This window comes from Engraulis encrasicolus, chromosome 11 (genome assembly GCF_034702125.1).
Source record: "Engraulis encrasicolus isolate BLACKSEA-1 chromosome 11, IST_EnEncr_1.0, whole genome shotgun sequence".
NCBI classification, from domain to species: domain Eukaryota; kingdom Metazoa; phylum Chordata; class Actinopteri; order Clupeiformes; family Engraulidae; genus Engraulis; species Engraulis encrasicolus.
This window is the reverse complement of record NC_085867.1, coordinates 19,684,287-19,707,279: the sequence shown is the minus strand read 5'-3', so window position 1 is coordinate 19,707,279 and position 22,993 is coordinate 19,684,287. Positions and strand designations below refer to the sequence as shown.

The 22,993-nt window shown below is 41.8% G+C and overlaps 1 protein-coding gene across 1 annotated transcript in view; it reads right to left on the bottom strand.

Moving 5' to 3' along the window:
- dhx29 (DEAH (Asp-Glu-Ala-His) box polypeptide 29) overlaps positions 1 to 22,993 on the bottom strand; it is a 32,315-nt gene that overhangs the window by 1,307 nt on the left and 8,015 nt on the right. The window contains exons 12-27 of the mRNA XM_063210154.1: positions 21,704 to 21,896; positions 21,192 to 21,408; positions 20,519 to 20,662; positions 19,643 to 19,819; positions 17,644 to 17,787; positions 16,283 to 16,427; positions 15,662 to 15,782; positions 15,292 to 15,370; positions 15,111 to 15,199; positions 14,815 to 14,943; positions 13,954 to 14,029; positions 13,421 to 13,645; positions 12,311 to 12,447; positions 7,112 to 7,202; positions 1,979 to 2,284; positions 661 to 792 (exon numbers count right to left, since the gene is read on the bottom strand). Of these exons, the coding sequence (XP_063066224.1) occupies positions 661 to 792; positions 1,979 to 2,284; positions 7,112 to 7,202; positions 12,311 to 12,447; positions 13,421 to 13,645; positions 13,954 to 14,029; positions 14,815 to 14,943; positions 15,111 to 15,199; positions 15,292 to 15,370; positions 15,662 to 15,782; positions 16,283 to 16,427; positions 17,644 to 17,787; positions 19,643 to 19,819; positions 20,519 to 20,662; positions 21,192 to 21,408; positions 21,704 to 21,896 (2,405 nt within the window). The remainder of the gene's footprint in view (positions 1 to 660; positions 793 to 1,978; positions 2,285 to 7,111; positions 7,203 to 12,310; positions 12,448 to 13,420; positions 13,646 to 13,953; positions 14,030 to 14,814; positions 14,944 to 15,110; positions 15,200 to 15,291; positions 15,371 to 15,661; positions 15,783 to 16,282; positions 16,428 to 17,643; positions 17,788 to 19,642; positions 19,820 to 20,518; positions 20,663 to 21,191; positions 21,409 to 21,703; positions 21,897 to 22,993) is intronic.

Sequence of the window (22,993 nt, the reverse complement as noted above, 5' to 3'; positions counted from 1 at the left end):
TTTGACTGACTATTTTAGTATGGGTAGTGATGAATACATAAAGGCATAAAAGGACAGTAAGTCCTAGTTGTGTCAAAAGTCAGCCCTCCAAATTGTGTTTAAAAAATTTTTTTTACAGAATATAGCACACAGTCACGTACCACTGTGTTTTAAGCTGTCTGGGCCCTTTCATTTTGATTTGTACCATTATCGAACCACCACTATGAGTTTTTGAGAACATAAAAGAAACACTACACTAGACATCAGTATCAGGAAGTTCAGAGTGGGGAAATGAAGGCTTTCAAGGGGAAAAATAACAAAACAGATCAGATCTTTGTTGATAGGAGGATCAAGTAGTCATATCAACAGTGAGTCATCTTGCTATCCTTGCAGTGCAAGAACTTCTGTCGGACATATATGGCAATACTGGGCGCAAGGGGAAAATATTTTCAACTCTACAGTCAGTCAACTTAGGTCAACTCTGCAAGTCAGTCAGTCTGTCACTGAGTGAGTGACTTCCGGAATTGACCCATGTTGATTTGTAGCGTATGACACGCAGGGCTGTAATGCAACTGAAAATTCAGTTTGGCTGGTGGAAAAGAGAAGTTATTAGCCACTTTGACTGTTTGTAAATGCATGTTTGGTGATACCCTTGATGATATGCAAGTGTGATTCACAGACCTGGAAGTGTATCCAGCCGTCCACTGAGACGAGTCTCTCGCGGTGCTGGACAGTGATGTCCCCTCCGAACAGTAGCATGGGGAAGGGGGAGATGAGGGTGGTGTCCCGGAGAAACACCTTGGTGTACTTGACCTGGAAGTAACCCACACGAGAGGAGAACAAGGCTGTGTTGTTACTCAGCATAAAGAGAAAACATCCTCTCCGAGTCAAGATAATCTGACTGATCTGACTAAGGGTAAACAAGGAAGAAGATAACACTAAGCTGTGACTTTCATTTTAAAAAAAGAAAAAAACACAACACAACACACAATGCAAGCATGACTGTGTAAGCATGTGCTGCGGTACCCTGAATGGGTAACCTGTCCATGGGGACGCAGGTTCAAATCCAGCCTGGGCCATTTCCCAACCCTACCCAATATCTCACTTTCTGATTACTTTCATGTCCAATGTGTTCACCTGTATTCTCTCAATAAGGGTACAAACCCCCCTAAAAGTATATATATATATTTTTTAAAACATGACAAAATGTTTCCTACGTAGTATGGACCTCTGTTTATTGAATGGTAACTGTATTCACATGTTACGATTTCAACATGTGCATGTATTGAAAGTAATTATAATATTTGTGGATAAAAATAATGATTAACCCTTGTAGTACAATGTGCACAACCAACACAATTTGATCAAATTCTACAACACATTTCTATTTCATATTATTACCATCTCTGTATATGTAAAATAGTGTTTATTATTGTAATCATCATACAGGTAAGGCACGTGTATCTGTAAAGCTTGTCATACACAGTTGCAGTTTGATGTAGTTCACAAAATAAATAAGGACAAAGCAGAGGGCAAGCGTACAGAGGATAGCAGAATAGCAGAGATACAAATCTTTGAAGTTGCATCAAGGCAGGGGCAAGATCTCTCCTCTTTTGTGACCATGTACAACACTAATGCTTGAGCTGACCGAGTCCCAGGCCAGACTCTTGACATGATATGCATGTGTGTACAAAAAAACCCACACTAACCCCCTATTGCATCTGCACTTTTTGTTCTGTACATTTTCTGTGCACTTCTTATCTGCTAGTGATGTTGGCTATGATTATGTACTCGATTGTAAGTCGCTTTGGTTAAAAAGCATCTGCCCAATGTAATGTAATGTACTGTAATGTATTGTAATCTAATGTAATGTACTGTAATGTATTGTAATGTAATGTAATCTAATGTACTGTAATGTAATGTACTGTAATGTACTGTAATGTAATGTACTGTAATGTAATGTACTGTAATGTAATGTACTGTCTGTCTAGCGACTCACCTTCTCCTGGTAGAGGAGCCAGCCGTGTGTCTGCAGGTTGCGGTTGACGGAGGAGGGGTGCACGGTGGCTTTGCCCTGCGGCGTCTCCGCCTGGCATTTGGCCCGGTCCTCCAGGTCGACGGAGGGCGTGTACAGGATACGGCCCACGCTGTCGTACAGGCCGGCCGTCAGCACCGCGTTCAGCAGAGACACCTCCCTCCTGGACAGGGGCCCCTCGGACTTGTCCTGAGGACGCCCACCACCGCGAGACTTGGAGGAGGAGAAGCCGGCCTGCTCCACCATGCGCATCAGTTCCTGTTTCACGTCCTAAAGAGTACGGATAGAGATAAGGGTCACACAGTGCCGACATGGAGTATGGACGGCGATAAGGTTCACACAGTGTTGAGATTCACAAGGGAAAATGTTTTGCGGTTGTGGTTTTCAGGAACAGTCTTAAGAGTATCAGACATTTTGGCCTTGGTCGTATCCCAAACGACTAAGGCACTGTACCGTCATGCTTGGGACCCAGGTTTGATTCCAGCCTGAGGTCATATCTCTATTCTCCCCCATCTCTCGTCCAACTATTTCCTGTCATTTCTTTATGTCACTATCAAATAATGGCATAAAAAGCACAAAGATACTTTTCAAAAGTATCAGACATTTTTGGGCTGCTTGTGGACAATGGAAATTCAGACATGGGGTTTGGTATCGAAACCACATCTTGCAAAATACCAAATGAGCAAAATGAGTCATGCTTATAAGGTCATCTCACTGATTCATTGGTTTTGCAACCAGCTGGTGAAGGCTTTGACTTGACCTGTGCCAGACGTGGGTGGGTGATTCTCACGAAACGCGCAACAAAGTTGTTTTGACAACCATTTTTTCAAAATGCTTTTTTGATTGAATTTCTTTTTGAATCGGTTACATTAAAGTGTACAGTTACTAAGCACAATAATATCAACTTTCCTGACAACTATTTAAAACAATTTTTTTAACGTTTTAAAAGTCCATGTCTGCTAAAATGCTCATTACCGCAATTTTTGTCTTTCATGAAATGTATTAGGAAACTTAATTGTTCTTGCAGTTTTGTTCATTGAATATTGATAGTTGTACTAGGGGCTACATAAAACACTCAAAAAAGTTTTTTTCCTTATTATTGTAGTTTAAGAATTTTACCATTTTACCTCATTACCGCAATAGGATCATTTGTTTTCCTCTTTAATTTTAGAATAAATCAGTGAAAACCTACAATTTCGGTCCAAAAATATATTGAAGTGAAAGAAACATGAAAGCTACTGTGTTCATAAAAAATATATATGAATACAGTTTTCCTTTAGTACTTTTTTTTTACAATTAAGTGCTCATTTCGGTAATGAGGGATACATTTCGGTAATGAGAATGAGTTTTCGGTAATGAGAATAAGGAGGAATAAATTGAACTAAAGCCTAATATTAGTAAGTGATGTGATTTGTTATTATTATTAGCACAATGACAGAGTCTCCAGGGCAGAACTAATCAAATGACACCTAATAAGATGATAAATATATTCTATATAAAACCATTCATTAAGCTACTGAAGGATATTGGGATTCAAGACTTGACCCAGCCAAAGACCATAAAAGACCATAGGTCAGGGGTGGGGAACCTGTCTCGAGGGCCATTTGAGGCCGTTTAATCAGGCCCCCGATATAAAATCAATGTTATGCAGCTTCACATGAAATATGACATATTTTGTAAAGGAATCAACATTTGCAATACAATTAAGTTATATTCAGGGGGACTAGAGAAGGTGGGGTCTGTTTTAAAGGTGGCTGCCTTCAATATAGGCCTAATGTGCAGGGGGAAATCCTCAGATAAATTTGAAGAGGCCCCTCGAATGAAAAAGGTTCCCCACCCCTGCAGTAGGTGAAGAGGTGAGGGCCCTCCTGGGCACCAAAGTAACATCATAGTATAGGGGGTGAAGGCCATGGGGTGCACTCTGAATTTAAAGTTAGTCCATCATCAAAACACCGGAGGGTAGCCACCTGATGACCCCAATGAAGCGCATACATCCCACTCCTCATCCCCACCCTGAATGACATCACAACTCACCACTTATCTCTCCAGCCAAAAATCTATAGTGGACCAGAAATCTAAATCTGTCATGAGGAAAATCATGTCGCAGTGCAAGGTCGTGCACTGGACTTTTTTTCTGACTCAGCACGCACCGGCAACTAGGAAGTAGGTAGTAGAAGGAACAAGAGATGACTAGAGTAGCTTGTATGGTATGTGGGTTCGGTACACCTTGGTTTTAGGGTCACAGTTCGGTACATTTTCGGTACAGTATCACCATAATGCTGTCCGGACCAAAGCTGGAATTCACAATGAACGTTATGTGTTATGAAATATCACTGAACACCACTAACTGCTTGTGTTGCACATTGCACATCAATGGCAGTCATGGGTTACGTCATCATCAGACTCCCGATTCCCGACCCGTCAGGTTGGTGGAGGGAGTAATTAACCAGTGATCTCCCCCATCCTCCTCCATGACTGAGGTACCCTGATCATAGTACTGCTCCCATTCAGGTGCTATTGGGGATGAGGCATAAATGCCATTCTTTTGTGTGCAGTGTTCATGTGTGTGCTGTGGAGTGCTGGATCACAATGACAATGGGAGTTGTAGTTTCCCAAGTGGGCTTTCACTTCACTCGCATTTTTGAAAAAGAAAAAATGTTTGGTTTTCAGGACAATATCAGACATGCCCATAATAGTATAGGGTGCATGAAACAGAATTAAAATGTTGTTCTCTTGCAGTATTGTTCCATTGCATTACCTTAACTTCCTTGTCATTTTCTAGCATGTTTGGTACTTGTCAACGGGTGGCACAATAGACTTGGAATTTTGAATTGCTGTGAATGGGCATTTTCAGCTAAATTAGTGCAAAGTGCATTTGGAGGCTGTTTTGATCCAGTTGCCTCTCCACTTACCCAGGACATCAAGAACCCACAGCATGACTAAAAGATGGGTACATGGGTGTTTGAGCATGGCTAAAGGATCGGAGTATGGGGCCTGAAACCTTGCTAAAAGTTGCAAACAACATGCATAAGCAGTTTCTAATTTGGGAAAGTGTAAAGGCAACTACAGCATTCCTCCAAATGATTTTTCTTACTAGTTTTGATTGAAATATTCTAAAAATTGCTTCACACTGAATTCGCTAAAAAGGCCTATTCATTGCTATTTCAAATGCCAAGCCTTTTGTGACACCACAAAGATTTTGGAAGGAAGTCAAGTTAGTAAAAAAGGATAAATACTCAAACCCACTACAAATGAGGGTATGACAACCAAACACAGGAAGCAAAAAAACTGTCAATTTCTGGAAAAGCACATAGACTTGAAGTGAGTCGATTTTGTCTCCCAACTTTTTCCCTTTTTGCCATCTACGCAATCTGACAACTTCACTGCGAGTGCTGGCTTCGTTGTTTGCAATTGCCTTTGCATTGGGTGACATCACTAGGCAATTTGACCATTTTTTGCATCAAAAGACCACATTTCGAGGGTGGAAACAGCCAGAATATTGATTCATGGGTTGGCATGTGAGCAAGAATTAAGTTGTGACTTGCTACTCTCAATTAACTCTCACAACAGGGTTTCTGGCCCATAGTCGATTAAGTTATTGTTCTTCCAAGGGTGGGACAAAATGTAAATGTTACCACAACATTAGCCAGAAAGGATGAGAACAGAAAAATGGTCTATGAACAACACCTATATGACCACTGAATTTAGCCTATGTAATGTATATGGAGATGATCACTTTTACAGACAACCCCCATTAGTTGAAGGAACTATTGTTTATGTTAGGCATTTACTTTTGCTTTGTTTACTTACAATATTGTATATCGAATATCGATTCAATTGCATATTTCAACCTGAAATGGATGCAATTTCACTTAACACTTCCATCAAGTGCTTTAACTATAATTAAGTGACATAGTGACAATATTTATACTGCAAAAATATAATTTCTATTTAAGGTTGCAGTTGCATGTTTAAAAATGTACATAAATAAAAAGCGAAATACATATATGTCATGAAAATATATTCTAAATGTAAATCACCATAGAGTCTCATTACCGAAATTGACAATCCTCATTACCGAAAGGTACTTAAAACATTGCGGTAATGAGAATGTGTATTGCGGTAATGAGATGGCTCAGCACAATAATGCTAACTGTAACTTCATTAATTATGACATAGCTAATTCATGACCATTGTTGAATTCTGAAAAGGAATACCCTATTACCAAGCAAGTTTAAAATGAAAAAATCTTTTTCATTTCGAAATATTGACTGATTTCGGTAATGAGAACCACTTTTGTCGTATTTGCATATTTTTGAGACAAATTGTGACATTGTACAGGCACAAACAATAAGGCTGACTAATCATGTAGCAATCTTGAATCTCCTGTTAGTACAGATGAATTGGAGGTAGTTTCAGCTCATATTGAAATTCTGATGGCTTTTAATTGTAGTTCTGAAATATATTGCGGTAATGAGAAGAAAAACTTGGGGACACGATCTTTTCTTGAAATATTCATTAGTGTTCATTATTTAAATTGCCAACAAGGAACACTTAATGAAACTTCGGACATAGACTAACGCTCTTGTAGTGTCATTTCTGTATTTTTAAAGTTTTTATTATGTTTTACCCTCATTCAAAGACCAGAAATTTTGGTCGGGACACATTTCGGTAATGAGAATTTGCCTATAAAATGCATAAAAAGTGGAAAATAAAAATAATATTTCTTAAAATGAACTAGTGTGCCAGAAAGTACACGTCTCGCTCTTCAGTCATGTATATTATCAAAAGAATCCCTGTCATATTTAACCATTAAAAAGTCATTGCCATTGTTTTTTTTAGCTTCGTGAGAATCACCCGGCTAAAGCTTTCTTAACAGTGATCACATCGTCGCCCATGAGAATTACCTCAATGGAGCCCTGCCGTGGCCAACCGGTAGGGCACTCGCCATGCAGCCATGCAGCTGACCCGGGTTTGATTCCCGGCCCGGGTCCTTTGTCAACCCCTCCCCGTCTCTCTCCCAATTCGCTTCCTGTCCACCTCTCACACTGTCCTATCAAATAAAGTCGAAAAATCCTTTTAAAAACAGAGAATTACCTCAATGGTTACAAGGGCGGTGTGGTTCAGGAAGTTCTTTCTGCAGTAGGACATGGCCGTTCGGGTTCCTTCACTGCACGCTTGTTTCCATCTAAGGAGAAAGACATGAGAGAAAAAAAAAACATTTGTGTCTCTAATAACAATGTGCCAGACCCCAAGAGAATTTTCACCACAATGTACCTGCGAATTGATAACGTCATCAGTACATGTATCTCGGTTCCGGTTTAATTTTTGGTTTGTGGCTGAACAATTACTGACAGATAACTAGAAACACTCAGAGAGCGCAGACCTCCGCCAAGGAAGCTGCTTGATGGAACATTTGACTATACACCCTGTCATTCTGCTTCCTTTTAGTGGAGTAAGAGACTGGAATGTTTTGTACTATTTACTGTATGTAGAGGACACATCATTGCTACTTTAAGATTGTTCGGGGCCCTGTTTTGTTGGTTACCCAAAATAAAGAAATCAAACGATATGTGTGTGCGTGTGTGTGTGTGTGTGTGTGTGTGTGTGTGTGTGTGTGTGTGTGTGTGTGTGTGTGTGTGTGTGTGTGTGTGTGTGTGTGTGTGTGTGTGTACACTGCATTGGGAAACTAACAGTACAAGAGCGCACAGGGTTTCTCCAGATCTCCTTTCACAACCCTTGTGAAACTATGCAGTCACTTGTATTCTTGCTCGTATTTCTTCACTTGTGGCTTTTTGCAGTGCACTCCAGGGAGTGAGCTCCTTCCTTGTTCTTCTCCTCCCTCAAGTATTTGGGGAAATACCTTGCCATATGCATGGGGAAATACCTTGCCATATGCATGAGCCAATAGTGTATATTCCCATACATTCATCTTGTGTAGTAAGTGTGTTGTGTTGATACTAAAATGGAAATGGCGTGGTATGCCGTGCTATAACTTCCTTGCTCTTCAAACATCTGCATTGCGGGGGCTACCGCGGCTCAGCGGGCAAAGCAAAGTGCCCCACCGCCCCACTATAAATTTGGGGAACTGGTTTAAAGGAACAGTCCCCCTAATTTCAAGAAATTGCTCATACAGTTGAGGACGATATTATTAGCCCCCCTCCTGAAATTAGACCTTTCTCTTGATTTCTCAGTAAGAATGACCATTATTAACCGTTTCTGTTATTCTGGAAACAAATACACTGATGGAGATAATGTTCAATGAGTTGAATTTGGATTTTTCTATTGTTACGATGAGTTTAAACAAAAAAGGGCAAAAATGACAAGGACAAAATTATTAGCCCCCTGATCATAAATAGTCAATATGGCGCCATTTATGAACCAAAACTGACAACAGGCTCTGATAAGTTGCTACCTAGGTTGGCACATGCCCCACTAGGGATTTTGGCCCATTTCTTCACTGCAAAGTGTTCTAGCTGGTCCAAATCGCATGGATGCTGAGCATAGACATTAACCACAGACTCTCAGTGGGATTGAGGACTGGACTATGAGCGGGTGATTCCAATATCATGGTTTTAGTGTCCTTGAAGAACCTCTGAACTAATCTAAATGTATGCTTTTGGTTACAATGTTGTTGGAAGACCCAGCAATCCAGATTCAGACCCAGACTCCCTGTGTCTGAGGCTGAATAACAGACTGAACTTGATGCCCCACCACTATGTGTAACTGTGGAAACTGCTTAGCCTCATTAGACCAAAGAAGCATTGGACACCTGCCTAGATGATTGTTATTGACCTGGCCTCACCTGGATATTTTTCCCCCTCCAAGAAAGACAGTTGTTAGGACTTGTCATCATATTGGGCTTTGTGGCCATCATCACAGAAGAACCCCTTTACTAAAGGCAGTGCATATCAGAGTGTTATTGAGCTTTGCCTGTGAACATTTGAAAGTCAAAAATGAGTTTTTAACGTCTCTGCTTTCATCTGATGATATTCAATTGCACCTGCTTTGATGCATGAATTCTGCTTCTGTCAGGTGAAGAAAGGGATAGGCCTTGAATCGTTATAAGATGGTTTGCACAATTAAACATGGTGGTGGATGCATCATTCTGTGGCAGCCTCAGCCACAGGAAACCTTGTTTGGGTGTACGGCACCATAAAAACTGAAAACTATGATAGAATGTGGAAAGTGACCTTGCAAAAATATGCTCATAGAGGGAGCTAAGATCTTCACTGGATCTTTCAATAAGATAATAACCCAAAACTTGCATCCAAAATAGTTCAAATGTTCTTCAAGGATACTAAAACCATGGTCATGGAGTGGTTCAGACCCCAATCCTTTAGATAGTATTTGAAGAGTGCTGAAAATGAATGTCCATCCTCAACATCCATGCAATTTGGACCAGCTTAACTATTTGCGATGAAAAAAATGGGCCAAAATCCCTGGTAGGACATGTGCCAACATAGTTAACAACTAATCAAAGTGCCTGGTGTCAATTTTTGTTCATAAATGGCACTGTATTGACTATTAATGATAAGGGGGCTAATAATTTTGTCCTTGCCATTTTTACACTTTTTTGTTTAAACTCATTGTGAAAATGGAAAAGTCCAAATTTAACTTATTGGATACTATCTCCATGGTGTATTTGTTTCCAGAATAACACACATGTATTAATAATGATCATTCTCAATGATCAATGAAGAGATATGTCTAATTTCAGGAGGGGGGCTAATAATATCGTCCTCAACTGTATGTAGTTAAAGGGACACTGTGCAGGAAATGGACAAAAAATGTACTGCAACTATGCTGCTCATTGAAACTGGGCTGCCTATTGCCAAATTTGATCTTTACATGAAAGTTTACTAAGTAGTAAAGAAATATTTTCTAGTATGGTCCAAGTAGAGTTATTTTTGCAGCTAAAAATGGCGGACCATGGGGAAGATCCCCCTTTTCGTGTATGAAAAGTGCAATCTTTCCAGTCATAATGAACACTTAGAATTTGATGGTGGTGGTAAGTATTTATGAAAAAGGTAACATTAGTGAATGGGCAGCATGAATTCTGTAAATAAACAACTAAAAATCTCACACAGTGTCCCTTTAAGTCCCAGTAAAATATGAGAATACATAGGATTTTTCGTCTCTGTGTTTGCATTGCCTAGTTTAACAATACAGGGTGCCTACAGATATTCCTAAATTGAATTTACTACCTTTTTACTACCTCCAATTTTTTTTCAACTACCACTACGACATCGAGCTTAAACTGAGTAAAGAAATGAAATACCTTTCCAAAGCCTATTAATTACATGAATTAATAATGTTTTTTTATAGTTTAACAAGGTAATCATTGAGTGCATCAGTACAAGTTAATGCAGGGTATCTGTACAGGGTATCTGCTCCCTAGTCAATTTCTGCGCCAGACATTTGTCATAAACTGTTAAAGAAGTTTCTGTATGGTGCAGGAGAATTTTCATTGCTGCGCGGAATCCGCCCACACACACAAACACACACACACACACACACACACACACACACACACACACACACACACACACACACACACACACACACACACACACACACACACACACACACACACACGCACACACACACACACACACACACACACACACACAATTTTAGGTGTGGATGGTAGGGGCATGTCCATACCACTTTTGAGGTAAACCTAGCTTGTCCCCACCACTTTCACAAATACAATGCAAAAATAGCATACCTTGGCCATTAACCTTATTAATGTCCCCACCACTTTCCAAACCAAACCCACACCGGCGCCCACGCACGCACGCACGCACGCACGCACGCACACTCCTACACATAATTTTAGGTGTGGATTGTAGGGGCATGTCCATACCACTTTTGAGGTCAACCTAGCTTGTCTCCACCACTTTTTCACAAATATATATAATGCAGAAACAACATACCTGAGCCATTAACCTTATTAATGTCCTCACCTCTTTCCAAGCCAAATCTACACCCACACACACACTTTGTAGTTCTACAGAACAACAACCCAGTATTATTAGCCCATTAGATTAAAATATTACTAACCCAAGTCCTACAAAAAATAATTTCAAAATTAGGTATGTTTCAAAAATCTTAAATAATAGAGGAGTGACAGTGCACTTTACTATATGAGAGAAACACCTGTGGTGTCAAAAGGGTTAAAAAGGTGTGACTGCTCGTTTGGGAGTTTATTTCCCTAGCCTGAGCGAAAGCCCCCCAGCTCACATAGATGGCAGCATGAGGCGTTCTCAGGGGGAGCAAGAACCAGCAGTGCACCTTGTGGTGAATGCCTGTAGATAAGTCCACTTACAAACATTTCACGTGACACGGGGCAACCGATGCACAAGGGGTTAGCGATTTGGACATTTTCTCGTGTATATTCTGCTACTCGCCCGATTCATGTTACAATTTAAACGCACAGATTTTCCACCGCTTGCAACTCCCAGTACACTTGGGCTCAGTTCCGATTGCATTAGTTTACAGATGCATCACCCATCACGAAGCCCGAGGCGATTTTTAAGTATTGATTACCAACAGCTAATCTCAAACAGTCATCATGGAATTTATGAAATCATGTTTAGCAGGCCTTTCACACCCATTCAGGTTATGTTAATATTGTCATCTTGCAGATCTTACAAAATGCCTCCCACCTTCTGCCGCGCTGATGTCTAACGCAGGCCTGTCAGTTTCAACCGAACTAGTTTAGTAACAACTAGCACAATGCTATCACTAGCACAATGCTATCACAATGCTATCACCAATCTAAGTACTGAAAACACTGAGAAGAAAATGATACGCACATTCATGAATAAATAATGCTTGGAAATACTGCAAATATGTGAAAATCAAAAAAGGGTGGACTGCTCCTTTAATGTCTGATCAGAGGTCGTTTGCCAATCCCCATCTCTCTCCAACTCATTTCCTGTCACTTTCTCAAATGGTGCACTTGTGCACTTTAGTGTTCATGTTTCAGTGCATTTGCCGTATTAGTTACGCACTGAAACATAGTGCCCGAAGTGCACAAGTGCGCCATTTGAGATCCAACTACTCTCTCACTATCCAGTTGGAATTGGCATATTTGTGGTAACTAATGGCATAAGGAAATGTCAGACACCTTTGATTAAATGCATTCAAAGCAGATATACATCGCATCTGGTGGCACAGACAAAAATATCCATGTCATTCTTTTCTTCTGTTTTCTGCCTGAATCCGGTACACATTCAAATCTGCTTCGCTTCAAAACAGAACTACTTTGACGTCATTGAGAAATCTTACCCCAGGTATGCCTTGTACATGGTGAGGTGATCAGAGTTAGCCACCGCTAGCGCTGCTTTGGCCAGGTTAGCCTCGTCCTTCCTGCCCATCGGAGTGGCAAATGGAGATTTCTCTGTAATTGCTGCTGCTATAGTGGCCTGAGAAACAACACAAAAGGTACATTAAAAAGACAAACAGATTTCCTTCCAAGCATTTAAGAAAAGTTGAAATATCCAACACAACAAAGGCCAAGCGATAAAGGATTATTATGAATTGACTAGTTAAGCTTTACAAAAAAATTTAACTTGAATAAGTTATACACCTGCAGTTAGAAGCTTTTGTTTAACCCATTTTAACCTAAGCCCTTTTTGGGAAAAGGTGCCCTCTGCCTATTAAAACCTTAATATCTCAGCCTCTGAAGCACATAAAAACATGAGATAAGTTACATTTAAAAGCTAGAATCTTCATTTTGCACTAGAATGCGCTCATTCAGCTCTAACATACCCACATTTTAAATGAAACAGCTCAAATCTCAAGAACCTTAATGCAGCGTACATGTCGCTCCAGGACACAATGGGTTAAAGTATACGTGAACAGTGCAGACATCCAGCACAAGAACAAAATGAAAATCCAAAATGTACTAAAAAAGGTGATTTTGGTAAATCATATTTTGGACACTTTGCATGTTCCAGGTAAAAAGTTGGGAAGCAAGGATATTGTTGCGGTGAAGATGTATAGAGAAATACACGGGTGCATGGACCCACAGTTCACACACCGAAAAAGAGGTCAAGCACAAGGAGGTTTTTTTTTTTTTCTGAGAGCAGAGTAGAGCAGACGTTTCAGAGTTCTGCCCTAATGAGTGCTCTATCTGCTCACAGTGAGCCCACCAACTACTGAGCCGTAATTTAACAGTAAAAAGTCCCACAGAAAAAAAGAAAGAGTTTACCCCACCCACCGCTGCTGCTGCTGCTCCCAAAGGTCTTTCCTGACGAAGAAGACCTTACCTGGATTCTTACCTGACAAAGACCTTGACGGTCAAAACCTTGGTCCATATAAAATCAATGTGAGTAGCAGCAGCAGCACTGTGCAGGAATATTGTTTTTTTTTCCTTTTCAAAAGCTGAGAACTCACAATGGGCTCGAGGCAGCCCAGGATGCCGCCAAAGATGAGCATCTTGCCGATCTTGACGTTGACGGGCAGGGCTGCCAGGTGGTGGCCCAGCGGGGTGAGGGTGTGCTGCTCCGGGTGGCAGGCGCCGATCTTCCTCAGCAGGGTCACCGCGTTGCAGATAGACTGCTGCTGAGGGGCGTCCAGAGCCCGCGACAGGAAGTCCTCAGGGGAGCCGTACTCACACTTCTGCAGAGGACAGAGGAGGAGGAGGAGGAGGAGGAGGAGGAGGAGGAAGTGTTTCAGAAGTGAGACAGGTGTGAATCTTTGTCCCTTTTGTAATTTCTTTTGAATAAAAGTGCTTACGAGTTACGATAACATACAAGCAGCTAAGTACCAGTATACATGTCTAATGGTAAGAGCAGGTTAAAATGGGTAAAACATTTCTTTAAACCAAATGTTCACTCTTATGGTGCCAGCTAAACATCCATGCAGTTTTAAACTCTTTTTTTAATTATAGCAAACAAGTACAGTAGTTCAATTTACAGAGTAATTACCATAATATGAAGGCAAAGTTCTTCCAGGGGCACCCTCAGTATCTCCGGAATGGAATACTCCAGAAAGCCGTTAAATCTGAGATTGGGGAGGGGAAAAAAAGCAATGTCACTGTCGGGAGTACAAGCCTCTAATGGCGTTTAATAGTATGTCACACACACCAACACTGCTGCGTAGCTTTAAAGTGGTGTTGGTTGGTGTCTGGTGTCTTTGTTATTATAGTAATTATCACCAGTCAGTCACGTCTCAAACCTGTAACTAAGAAAGAAGAAGGAATAGGAAGGGCTACCAGGATCCTCAAAAGTCTTCTTAGAAAACACAGGTGCTCTTTCAGCCCTTGCGGGTGTTAAACATTAAAAAGAAACAGGAGAAATTGAGGCACTCCTGCTTACATATTTTTTTACTTGAAAAAGAAATAAAAAAAGGAATCTGCCAAAATCCAAAAAATGAAAGAGCAGAGGTACTCTGAGATTTGGGAGAAATATAAACAAAGCCTTTAATATAACATTGCGTGGCAGCCATACTGGCTGTCATCAGAGCATGGACACAAAGGAAGTAGGTCAAAGGTTAAAATGGCACCCATAGGTGTCAAAGTGGGTGAAGTCTTCACATATTATCGCACAGCATCGAGACCAGTGAACTAGTAACAAAAAAATGGTTAACTAGTCATAGCTGCTTTTACCAATAGGCACACTAGGCAGTCACCTAGGTCCCCACCAAAGTTGCCTATTGTAAGGGGCCCCCAACAGTCAGAGCCCACCATGGTAATAAATACCAGTAAAAATAATTAAATCATGTAAATATTTTGTCTACGGCCCCCAATTGGGTAGAAATGCTGCTGGAAGAAATAACTAAAAACAAACCTGCATTTGGTGTAGAGGCGGAAGCAGAAACCTTTACGAACGCGTCCTGCCCTCCCTTGCCTCTGGAGGGCGCTAGCCTTGCTCACAAAGGTCTCCACCAGAGAGCTCATCTGACTGCTCTCATGGTATCTAGCAACAACAACAAGAACAGAAAAAAGACCAAAAGTTTTGATTGAAGGGGATTAAGAAGAATCAGAGATTTTGGATTTGTTGTCTTTTTTGGTAACCAAAACATCTGCAAATTGTGTATACTGAAAATTGTGCAAAGAAAAAAAAACAAGGACATGTTTGTTTACTTGTTCTCTTTTGTTTTTCCGGTGTCGATGACGAACACCACATCTGGAATGGTGACTCCCGTCTCAGCGATGTTTGTAGACAAGACGATCTGCCCAAACATGGATTTGTTAAGTTAAACAATTTGTTTCAAATAAGTGCTGTCATGTAGAGAGAACATTGACCGAGAACAAGCTGTAGTACCTTCCTAACGCCAGAGGGGGGCACTGTAAACGCTGCTGCCTGATCCTTGAGAGTGGAGTGGAGGGCCACCAACCGATACCTGTTGAAATAGTCCCCATAATGCAATGAGACACGTCAGAAACATGTCCAGAGAACATTTTTTTTCATAGGATTCAGGATTAGAATATAATCTTTTAAATTATTTCCTGCCTTCTTTTGATATTCTATCTTTCCATGTTAGAATACACATGCATTAAAAATTATTGACTTCTATATTAGTGGGCAAACCTACAAAATCATCAAGGGATCAAATACTTACTACTACCACTGTAAGAAGAGGCAAGACCGATCTGTAGTTAGTGGGATGACAAATAGAGTTTGAAAAAAATACCTGTCTTTGGCGCGGAAGCGCTTGTCTGAAGAGAGGAGGTCGTACAGCTGCTGGATATGAGCAAGTCCTGGCAGGAACACTAGAATTGCCCCATCTACCTCGTTGAACTGTGGAGCCTTGTCTGTGAATTGCCATTTGATAAGAAGATAGGAAGTTAGTTTACCTCAGTAGAGAATTTCAGTTACCTCTCTACATTTTGTCATGAGACACTCGTATCAATAAGTGTCAATATTCTTTCCATTTGTCTGATGTCTACATCTTGTCTTTCTCGCAAGATGGGCAACGTTTAAATGATTTAATGAACACAATAGTGGGTTTTATGTTATATGAAATTAATAGAAATTCCACGTGGAATTTTAACCTCAAAACCAATTGTAAGCTGCGTCATCTTCTGCTGAGAGAGAGAGAGAGAGAGAGAGAGAGAGAGAGAGAGAGAGAGAGAGAGAGAGAGAGAGACACACACACACATAGTTGCTGGATCTCAAATGGCGCACGTGTGCACTTCGGGCACTATATTTCAGTGCGTAACTAATACGCCATAGGCACTGAAACATGAACACTGAAGTGCACAAGTGCACCATTTGAGATCCAGCAAGTGTGTTTTCTGCTGCTGTTCCTCACCCAGGTAGGCGAGCAGGTCCACCATGAGGTCCATGTTGATCTTGTGTGGGTTCATGTACTGCAGGGCGTGACGCGTTCGGCTGCTGAAGTGGTCCAGCTCGGGACCCAGGGTCCAGCCCGAGCCACCGTCCCTTGAGATCACCTCCTGGAAACACATACATACAACAGCAGCACACGGTCACACCCTAGCAGTACAATAGTGCAATGGCAGTCATCACTGTTGGGCAGTGGGGCAGCCGTGGCCTAGTGGTTAGAGAGTTGGTCTTTCAATCTAGGGGTTGCCGGTTCGATTCCCACCTGACCTCTCCCTACTGACATCTCCATCCATGGCTGAAGTGCCTTTGAGCAAGGCACCTAACCCCACATTGCTCCAGGGACTGTAACCAATACCCTGAAAAATAATAGTTGTAAGTCGCTTTGAATAAATGAAAGCGTCAGCTAAAATGCAATGTAATGTAAATGTAATGGGCAACCTGGATGCAGAAGCTACAATCCAGCACATTATATATCTGATCACCTCCGGACAATATAAAAGAATACATTCACATCCTACTGTAGCACAATGTACAGTACTAGCCGTTTGAAACAACCAGGAGCAATTATTCAAAAACAATTACAGTTTTCATTGATTCCATAAAAGCATCCCAGCAACTTCATTGCTTTTAAGTAAAATGAAAAGATTTGGACGATAGTCTCTACATACTAATACACTAATTGGGTTGTTTGAGAATGTAGCTGATTTATTTTCAACGGATTACTGTACTGTCTCTCTCCAAAATGAGGGCACCATTTTCAAAATGAACTGGCGTAATGTAACCTGCGTAAAAGTGCCACTAAAGCAGTACAATATCTACACAAATATAATTTCCTAGACCTAGAGGGTGGTGGATGAACCTGCATATGCCATTATACAATTAGGTGAGATGAAAACACTGCATTTGATTACTGATGCTTTAATATGATCACCCCAAATCAGACTACAGTTATGTAAGTCCATAATTACATAAACACAGGTGATGGAAAGGGACCAAGCAGTCATTTATGTCCAGTATCATTATCATTAATGCCCAAAACTTTATGTGAATCAACTGAACAGGGACCTATCTTGGGCAAGAATGAATGGATTGGATGAGAGAAGGGAGACAGAGAAGTCTGCTCACACACGCAAAACACACACACATACAATACACAAAATACACACACACACACACACACACACACACACACACACACACACACACACACACACACACACACACACACACACACACACACACACACACACACACACACAAAAAATACACACACACACACGCACACACAATATGCAAAACACACACACATGCGTGCACACTACCAACCTGATGTGCTTGTGTCTTCCCTCCCTTCTGGGTGACGTTGAGGCTGACCACCTCGTCCTCGTCCTCCAGGAACCTCTGGCAGTACTCCGAGTCCTGCTCCAGCAGGTAGCCCGTCTCCTCCACGATGTCCTCCAGGTGGAACACCTACACACACACACACACACACACACACACACACACACACACACACACACACACACACACACACACACACACACACACACACACACACACACACACACACACACACACACACACACACACACACACACACACACACACACACACACACACCATACACAACAGTGGCGTACACTAAGAACATGGGGCCTATGTACCAAGAAGCTGGTTCAGGAGTAAACCAGGTTAAGATTAGATTAGATTAGATTAGATTAGATTAGATTAGATTAGATTAGATTAGATTAGATTAGATTACACTTTATTTATCCCCAAGGGGAAATTCTTTTTCCAGTTTGCTCTGTAGATTAAAAAGAGAAGTAAAAATAATATCAAAATAAAAAAGTAGATACAAAATAAATAAGGTGATCATGCAGAAAAGTCCAGGAGTTTCTCTTTGTCCTTAATGGACAAATTATAGAGCTGCATGGCTCTAGGGACAAATGATTTCCCCAGTCTGTCAGTCCTGAATTTCAGTGCTCTCAGCCTCCAGCTGAACACACTCTTTTGTTGGATGATTGTGTTGTAGAGTAGGTTAAGTTAAGAGGTGAATCTTTAGGCCTACTATATTGAAGGTGACCACCTTTACAACAGACCCCACCTTCACTAGGTCCCCTGAAAATATAACTCATTGAAAATGATATTGCAAAACGCGCCGTATTTCATGTGAAACTGCAAAACATGAAAATTATATCTGGGGCCTGTGTCCTCTGCTTTTTTTATCAGTTGTGCAATAGTCTTGTGATATGATGTTATGTGTATGTCCTGTCTTAAGAGAGTGTTGCTCAGGGACGCACAATGAATTTCAGTGAAAACAGACGATAAAGTCTAATCGTATCGTATCGTATCGCATCGTATAAGACAACCTCAGGGGCCATAAACGGCCCTCGTGACATAGGTTCCTCACTCCAGCGCTAAACTGTAACTACAACACAAAGAGAGGCTGAGAGAAGCTGCACTAACAGTATCCACTCATGGAGGGACATCATCAACACTGTCCAAAAAAGAACAAAGCCCAAGTAGATATTGCAGTAAAAAGCTCTTCCACACAGCCAAATACTACACCTTCCTTTGCACACTGTGTGTCTGAGACAGGTCATTACTGAGGCACATCCTTGTAAAACCCATTATTTAACAGCACAGCTAATGCATCGGGGAAGACCCTAATACATACGGAGTGCTCGGGAATGAGTGTCATCTGACAACTATAAACACAGGTGTACATAGTCATTGGGGGACCACCACTTAAAATGTACTGCATGCCGTGACTACCATCACTGAGTCACTTGCCATCTGCCCCCCACAGGGCATTGGGCCAGGCATTGCTATGACTGTCTGTCTATTTTCCTGTCTGTGTCTGTTTATTTTCCGGTCTGTGTCTGTGTCTGTCTATTTTCCTGTCTGTCTGTCTGTCTATTTTCCTGTCTGTCTGTCTGTCTATTTTCCTGTCTGTGTCTGTCTATTTTCCTGTCTGTGTCTGTCTATTTCTGTCTGTGTCTGTCTATTTCTGTCTGTGTCTGTCTATTTTTGTCTGTGTCTGTCTATTTTTGTCTGTGTCTGTCTGTCTGTCTGTCTGTCTGTCTGTCTGTCTGTAGGGCACACCAAACACACATCAACAAGCCAAAACCGAACCAGCCAAACCGAATATATTCTATGTAAAACTGGAATATTCCCTGCATATACGCAACTACGCTCGTTGAGCAGCATATCTGTATGAATTGAGCTATACAACCTTGATGTTATTTATTTTTTCCATGTTATTATTATTGCTATTATTAATCTTAGTATTATTATTAATATTATTAATATATTCCCGACGTGCCTCAACAGGGAAGGTCCTGCCGGGGATGGTGATGACAGGGCAGCGGTTGAAGTAGCTGGCGAACTTGTCACAGTCCACCGTGGCACTCATGAGGATCAGACGCAGGTCCGAACGCTTCAGGACCAGGTCCTTCAGGATGGTCAGCAGGAAGTCCGACTGGACACTACGCTCATGGACCTGTGGAGAGAGAGAGGGAGAGAGAGAGAGAGAGAGAGAGAGAGAGAGAGAGAGAGAGAGAGAGAGAGAGAGAGAGAGAGAGAGAGAGAGAGAGACTGAGTTAAATGCATGAACCGTAATTGGCAGATATTGGTAAAACTTAAAAAAAAAACACTTGTTGGTAGACAAGTCTGCTTATGTCGATGTTTAATAAGTGCACACAAACATAGTACAAATCAGTATGAATTTATACGGTGCAATCACTTATGAATATTTCTCTCAAACGCCAGGAAGGAACAATTCCAGGTGATGGCAAATATGGAAAAAAACACCACACTCATGTGACTGACAGCGGCCATCCTAGATAATGCCGGAGGTGAAATAAGGAGTTAGTGTATCCACACATTACAAATTAGTAGTAGAGGACAAATGGTTGCAATCACTTACATTATTTGCCCCCTCTAATGATAATTACAGGCATTACAATAACTATCCACTAGCAGTGGTGCATTCTGCCCTACAAAGGTAAAGTGCAGTAACTACATATTTTTGGTTCGGCTTATGGTCCAAATGTGTTCAGATATTGCCATGCCAAATTTGCAGTATCTACAATATCCAACCCAATACCAATACTGTGAAGGCCTTTTTTTCTCAGTTTCAATGTTGGAGTAGTTACTACACTTTGCCTTTGTAGGGCAGCATTGGCGGCTGCTGCCTCACCTCGTCCACGATGATGTGCGTGACGGAGCTGAGCAGGCGGTCCTGTTGCAGCTTCCTCAGGAGGACCCCAGTGGTGCAGTACAGCAGGCGCGTACTCTCTCCTGAGCGGTTCTCCATGCGGATCTGATAACCACACAGCGACGACTGGGGAAACAGACAAGAAGGATTATTATTACAGTACATTGTACAAAATTATTATATTGTATAATACCAAGGATTTGTCTTTTTATGACTTAATTTCAGAGAGAATAGTTGAGAAAGACAGGACATTATTGGGGAGAGAGAGACGGGGAGGGATCGGCAAATGACCCGGTCCAGAATCGTCCCCAAGTCGCCAGAGTAGCAGCCCAATGCCCTATCGTTAGAGCCACGGTAGAGCCAATATTGTTTAGTCCATTTATGACTTTTTTTGTCTAATGCCACTGTGTAATGATAAGAAGTGTGAATGTTTTCAATCTGAACTACAGTAGACTATCCTGTTTGGGATGTTTGGGTTCTACCAACCTGCTAGTATCCACCAATAAGTGCAGTATGTACTGTGTATATTTGCTGTATGTGCAGCTTGATCTCAAATGGTGCACTTGTGCACTTCAGTGTTCATGTTGTATGGCGTATTAAAAAGTGAAGTGAACAAGTACACCATCTGAGAGTGACACAGGATGTGACTCCTCACCCGTCCACCGGGCCCGTCGTCACTTCCCAGCTCCTGGTTGACGCGGCTGGCCAGGCTCATAGCAGAGATCCTCCTGGGCTGCGTCACCACCACATTACACCTCCTTCCTCCTCCTCCTCCTCCTCTCTGGCCTGACAGCGCCTCCTGCAGGATGAACTGGGGCACCTGCGTGCTCTTGCCACTGCCCGTCTCACCTGCCACCACCAGCACCCGGTGCCTGGAAGGGAGTAAGGAAGGAAGTCAAAATTGATTTTACAGCGCTTTTCACAGACAAGACAGTCACAAAGTGCTTTACAATTTGGTTTGACAATAGTGGGATTAAGAAGGGAGGAAAAATATATACAAATACAGTATATACAATTGTGAGGTAAAGTGAGGTAAAGTAAAGGAAGTATAGTAAACAAAAATAGTTATAAAATAAATAAAAACAAAACAATGGGCCTGATATAAGGACAAAAACATACATAACAAAAGTTTAGCCAATAAAAAAATGTAGCCAATAAAAAGCTTGCCTGGCCACCGCCTCGAGCACCTTCTCCCTCTGCTGGTACACTGGCAGCTGTTGGCGATCCTCCAGCAGCCTCTGTGCCAGTGGAGTGGCCTGCAGACGCTGGTACAAGGCCCTGCCTGCCGCGTCATCGTCCCTCTCCTCATCGTAGCTACCTCCCCTCCTCAACGCTCCCTGATGACCGGCTCCGTCTCCATCTTGAATAGAATTGAATATTTTTACATGTTTTTTTGAGGGGTGTGGGGGGGGGGGTATGCCTTTAATGTGACAGGACAGTTGTAGAGAGACAGGAAATTAGCGTGGAGAGAGAGACGGGGCGGGACACATTAGATACATTACCGGTAGATTACATTACAGTACACTTAACTCACACTTTTATACAGAGACACTTATTTATGGTTGTGTGCATAAAAATAGCAGCGCCTTCACAAAGATGAGTAAATGTCAAAATTCTTCAAATAAATTGCACTTTAATGCCCAAAAATGCTTGAGGACACTGTGCATCCACTGCACATTGTATTTCAAAGAAGTAAATTGGGAGAAGTAATTCAATTTCAAAGCATTTCATAGAAAGTGGAGAAATGAAAGTGAAAGTGAAAGCCCATTGGGAAACTCCAACTCCCATTGTCATTGTGACACAGCACTCCACAGCACACAAGTGAACACTGCACACTGCACACAACGAAATTGCTTTTTATGCCTCACCCGTGCAAGGGGGCAGCCCTCAGTGGCGCCCCACGGGGAGCAGTGCGGTGGGACGGTACCATGCTCAGGGTACCTCAGTCATGGAGGAGGATGGGGGAGAGCACTGGTTGATTACTCCCCCCACCAACCTGGCGGGTCGGGAGTCGAACCGGCAACCTCTGGGATGCAAGTCTGACGCCCTAACCGCTCACCCATGACTGCCCTAAATGTCATGTTCAAAAAAATAGCAGTGTTGACATCTGTCTTTGGAAACTCAAAGATGTTCTGTACAAACTAACAAATTCTTGTCAATTCACCTTTGCTGAGCATTCTAAACTAATATTTGGTTGCTTAACCATGGTGTTTAATAACAGTTTCGCGTCTGTGGTGCATGGAGTCGACCAAAGTCTGGCAACGGTCAACAGGTATTGCAGCCTAGGTTAATTGTACTACATTCCACATTTCCTTTTTCTTTCTTTGTTTTCCTCATTTACAGCCTTTTTCATGTCAGCCCACAAGTTTTCTGTGGGATTAAGGTCCGGGAATTGTGCTGGCCACTCCATTAGTTGCATGCTGTTCGTCTGGAACCATGATTTTGCTTGCTTGCTGT